The sequence below is a fragment of the Oratosquilla oratoria genome, chromosome 25 (assembly GCF_046742065.1).
Source record: "Oratosquilla oratoria isolate Oo_2021 chromosome 25, ASM4674206v1, whole genome shotgun sequence".
NCBI lineage: Eukaryota > Metazoa > Arthropoda > Malacostraca > Stomatopoda > Squillidae > Oratosquilla > Oratosquilla oratoria.
In genome coordinates, this window is record NC_134801.1 from 18109118 (window position 1) to 18114595 (window position 5478).

Sequence of the window (5478 nt, forward strand, 5' to 3'; positions counted from 1 at the left end):
TTGCCTGATACTACAATAAGTCGTCGGTATGTGATGTTAGCTGATGACCTGAAGGAACAGCTTGTTCAAAAATTGCGTCTAGCCTGTTCGTTTGGCATTCAACTGGATGAAACCACAGACACAGGAGGGGATGCATAGTTGATTGTTTGCTGTCGGTTTCCAGACTTAGAATAGAAAACCATTGTTGAACATTATTTGTGCTGCCTCCAACTGGGCGTAGAAACAACAGCACACAACATTTTTCAGGAACTTTATGATTTCATTGATGAAGAAGGCATTCAAAGGTCAAAATGCAAGTCTGTTACTACTGGTGGTGCAATAGCTATGGTCGGTGCAATCACTGGCGTTGTAAAGAAAATCCAAGCGTTCTCACCAAATTGTGTCGCAATTCACTGCGTGACTCACAGGGAAGTGTTAGTGGCAAATCGACTTAATGAAACTAGAAATGCTAAGGAGAAAAGTGACTTTGAGCTTCTACTTAATGATGTTGTCAAAATGGTTAATCATGTCTGTGCACATGCAAAAAAGGATAGAATGTTTAGTGAGTTGTGTAAGGATATGGAAACTAATTTCACCAAACTCCTCCTTCATAATGAAGTACGTTGGCTATCTCGGAGTAAGGTTCTCAATCGAGTGTTTGTATTGAGAGAGCAGCTCTGTGTTTTCTTTACTGAGGAAGCAAACCCTATGGCAATTACATGTCGGGATGTGCTCTGGCTAGCAAAACTGTCTTACATGGCCTCAATCTTCGATCATCTGAACAAGCTAAACATCAGTCAATAAGGCAAAGGTGGGGATATTTTTACAAGTATAGGGAAAATAAATGCATTTAATCTTAAGGTGAAAAATGGAAAAGCAATGTAAAAAAGAGGTATTTTTTTTATTTTCAATTATTTGACTCGTTTATGAGAGAATATGGCGGGAAACATGGTATGCAGGCAACAGAGCAGACACTGGAGGATGTCACACTTAGTTATAAGAACATAAGAATAAAGGAGACTGCAAGAGATCATAAGGCCTACACTATACTCGGTGCATCGAAAACTGGCCATTAGGGCGGAGCACGGAGATTCCCCCTGTGTTGCCACATATAATTATCTTATAATTCTATTTTATTTTAAACTTTATTTTATGATTTTATAATGTTGCCACATATAATTATATTATAATTTTTTGTCACACACCACCACTGAGGTATAAATCAAAGCAATGTTTTCTATACAAAGGTTTCGTTTCCTCGATTCGTGGACATGGCATATGTGCGGGAGAGAGCGACGTTGCCACTCTATCCCTTCTCTGGCCACGCCCCCACACTGCATTCAGAAAACATTGCATCCACACGCACGTTCTCGCCATGGATAAATATATATATTATATATATATATTTTATATTTATATATATATATATATATATATATATATATATATATACAGAGAGAGAGAGAGAGAGAGAGAGAGAGAGAGAGAGAGAGAGAGGGCGGGTGGGTGGGTGGGCGAGCCGTGTTATCTGTTGAGATGTGGCAATACCGGGAAATTCCCTAACCCCGCCTTAGTGGCCAGTTCTCGTTGCGTCTACTATAGGGAATTTCCCGGTATTGCCACATCTCAACAGATAACACGGCTCGGCCACCCACCCACCCGCCCTCTCTCTCTCTCTCTCTCTCTCTCTCTCTCTCTCTCTCTCTCTCTCTCTCTCTCTCTCTCTCTCTCTGTATATATATATATATATATATATATAATATATATATATATATATAATATATATATTTATCCATGGCGAGAACGTGCGTGTGGATGCAATGTTTTCTGAATGCAGTGTGGGGGCGTGGCCAGAGAAGGGATAGAGTGGCAACGTCGCTCTCTCCCGCACATATGCCATGTCCACGAATCGAGGAAACGAAACCTTTGTATAGAAAACATTGCTTTGATTTATACCTCAGTGGTGGTGTGTGACAAAAAATTATAATATAATTATATGTGGCAACATTATAAAATCATAAAATAAAGTTTAAAATAAAATAGAATTATAAGATAATTATATGTGGCAACACAGGGGGAATCTCCGTGCTCCGCCCTAATGGCCAGTTTTCGATGCACCGAGTATAACCCCGCCTTAGTGGCCAGTTCTCGTTGCGTCTACTAAAGGCAGCTCCGTATCCATCACCACCTGTCATCCCCATCCATAAAGTTGTCTAATCGTTTTTTTAAAACAACTGATAGTTTCAACGCTTACTACATGGTTACTAGGTTTATTCCATTCATCGACCACCCTATTAGTAAACCAATTCTTGCCTATTTCCTTCTTAAATCTAAATTTGTCTAGTTTATACCCATTACTGCGAGTCCTGCCCTGTTGTCTTATTATGATGACCTTGTTTGCATCACCCTTGGTATAGCCTTTGATCCACTTGAACACTTCTATTAGATCACCCCGCACTCTGCGTCTTTCCAGAGAGTGTAAGTTAAGGTGCCTAAGCCTCTCTTCATAAGGCAAATTTCCGAGTTCATGCATCATTTTGGTCATTCTTCTCTGTACTGATTCTAGTGAATTTATGTCCATTCTGTAGGACGGAGACCAAAACTGTGCCGCATAGTCAAGGATGGGTCTAAAGGGGCCCATACACGTTCAAAAAAGCGTCAAAATTTTGCATAAAAATTTTGACGTGTAACTTTGATACAAAATTTTGATGCATAATTGCCCACACACGTTTAGGCGTTTTTCCCAACAAAATTCAGTATAGTCAAAATCTTCGACATGGATGCATCAGTGGCCATAGCACTAGTGTTCGCATTGGACTCTGATAAACCTCCTGGTAAACGTCGGAAATGGTCAAAAGACTGGTTTTCAAAACGGGAAACCTACGGACACGTCAACCTCCTCCAAGAAGAACGTGCTAACGAACCAGAGGACTTCCGTAACATAGCCTCCATGAACTACGCCCGTGACTCGTACAGGTCTTCAGTTCCGGCACCTGATTTGGCACTTTTGTCCATTTTTCGAAGTTCATTGCGAAAATTTGTTCGCAGATTATTTTTTTTCTTCAGATCTTCTAATGTGGTGGAAGTAAAATGCTCACGATATTTCTGCAGTAGAATGTCATAGGCCTCGGCTTACTTAGCACGATTGCTTTAATTATCCGACTTAATTCTCCACAAGGCTGGCAAGGTTCGATACACTCCTAAAACTTCAATAAAAAAAAAATTCTTTTCGGCCTCCTTCTTCGCAAGAGCCCACACACGCATAAAAAATTTGACGACTCGTCAAAAATAATCAAACGGATTTGATAAATCAAAAATTTGCTTCAAATCTTTTTTTGACATCAAAACGTCATACGCACACTCAAATTTTGCATCAAAATTTTGATGCAAAATTTTGACGCTTTTTTTGAACGTGTATGGGCCCCTTAACTATAGCTAGATAGAGTTTAACAATTACCTCTGCACTTCTATTCGTTACCGTCCTAGCAATGAAACCTAATGCTTTATTTCTGGCGCTAATACACTGCTTCCTGGTTTTAAGGTCCGGACTCACCAGAACTCCCAAGTCCCTCTCGCACTCAGATTTTTCTAAAAACGTGTTATCTAAGCTGTATCTATTTTCGGGATTGTGTAGCCCTACGTTTAACACGCTACACTTAGAGATATTGAAGTTCATTTGCCATTTCACCGACCATGTGAACAATTTGTTAAGATCATCCTGCAGAATCTCTGCGTCGTCTCCTGACCTAATTAGGTGTCCTATTTTAGTGTCGTCCGCAAACTTACTAACATCACTATTTATCCCATCGTCTAAGTCGTTTATGTACATAATGAACAACAAGGGATCCAAAACCGAGCCCTGGGGGACCCCGTTATTAACATTGCCCCACCTAGATTTTATTCAATTTATGGTGACCCGCTGTTTTCTGTTACTAATCCAAGCTCTAATCCATTCTAACACTTTTCCTCCTATGCCATGGGCTTTTATTTTATTTAGTAGTTTCTGGTGTGGCACCTTGTCAAACGCTTTGCTAAAGTCAAGGTAAATAACATCGTAATTACCATTGTTATCTGACGCCTTTTACACTTTAGTGAAAAAGGTTAGAAGATTAGTCACACATGACTTACCCTTGGAGAAACCATGCTGTGAATCACGAATTAAATTGCCCTTCGATGTGTTCTCTGAGTCCATTTACTATTATTGATTCAAGCATTTTTCCTATAACCGATGTCAAACTGATTAGCCTGTAGTTGCATATAGACGATCTATCTCCCTTCTTAAAAACAGGAACAACGTTTGCCTGCCTCCAAGCAGCTGGCACAAAACCAGTGTCTACCGATTTATTGAATATTTCAGTACTGGTCGCAGATTTCACATTTACACTCCTTAGCATTCTTGGAAATTTTTCGTCTAGACCCGGAGATTTTGTAGCTTTAAGTCTTTCAATCTGCTTGACTACTTCGTCTTTACTAATGCTGATATTAGATAGACTACTTTCTTCATCCCCTCTGTAAATCGGATCGCAGTCAGGTACTTTATCTAACCTCTCATTAGTAGACACCGATAGAAAATAATTGTTAAACTCCTCACTCATTTTTTCATCCGATTCTATCATGACATTTTCATCGTTTTTAATTGGTCCTATTTCCCAGAGAGTGAGAATGACCAGCTGACCTCCAACAAGTGGATGCTTAATCCTTTCACAAATGAAGGAACTGATCATTGTGATGCTCTTTTGGAGTTTCGAGTGGATTATTCACAAAAAGCAGATTTCAAGACATTTAGCCATCCCATGGATTTCTGGGTTACCCTGCTTGATATTCCAGAGTACAAGGGTCTAGCTGAACAGGCAATAGCCATATTTGTACAGATGCCAACATCATATTTGTGTGAGCAAAGGTTCGCTAGTTTAGTTTTGATAAAAACAAAGAAAAGGAATGCAATCCTGAACGTGGATCCTCTCATGCAAGTTGCACTTGAAAATCGTCTGACACCTCGATTCAACCTAATAGCAGACAAAGCGTAACAGCAGCCAAGCCACTAATATTTTTTTTAAAGGATAATTATTTGTTTTATTTCTTGATACCGTATCAAATGTGGCAAACATTGTCTGCAATATTACTTTAGTGAAGGAAAATGCGTCTGAAAGACATGCTTGATGTTATCTTGTGTATTTAGAACCTCTTAGTTTATTTTGAGATGCGATGTGTACATATATGGATGAATATGTACAAGTTAATAAAAAAATATAGAAACTGTTTTTTCTGATTACATAGTCATAGAAATGAGATATGAAAGCTTGATTTTAAATGTTAAAAACGTCAGATTTTTAATGAGACTTTTTTTTTGCGGGGTGGGGGGGGGGGCAGCTTGTACTTAGCTCCCAAAATTTTTATCCTGGATCCGCTACTGTTCACTCATACCCACTGAAAATAGGATTGCAGTCGAACACCATAGATATCGTCTCCTTTATAAATAGAGAAAATATTTATTAAACG

At 39.1% G+C, this 5478-nt stretch overlaps 1 protein-coding gene across 1 annotated transcript; it reads left to right on the top strand.

The window, feature by feature from the left end:
• Window positions 1–324: 324 nt before the first annotated feature.
• LOC143039033 (protein FAM200A-like) lies at window positions 325–783 on the top strand. Its single transcript, XM_076208884.1, has one exon. It carries the CDS (start codon window positions 325–327, stop codon window positions 781–783), a length of 459 nt encoding a protein of 152 aa, XP_076064999.1.
• Window positions 784–5478: the final 4695 nt, after the last annotated feature.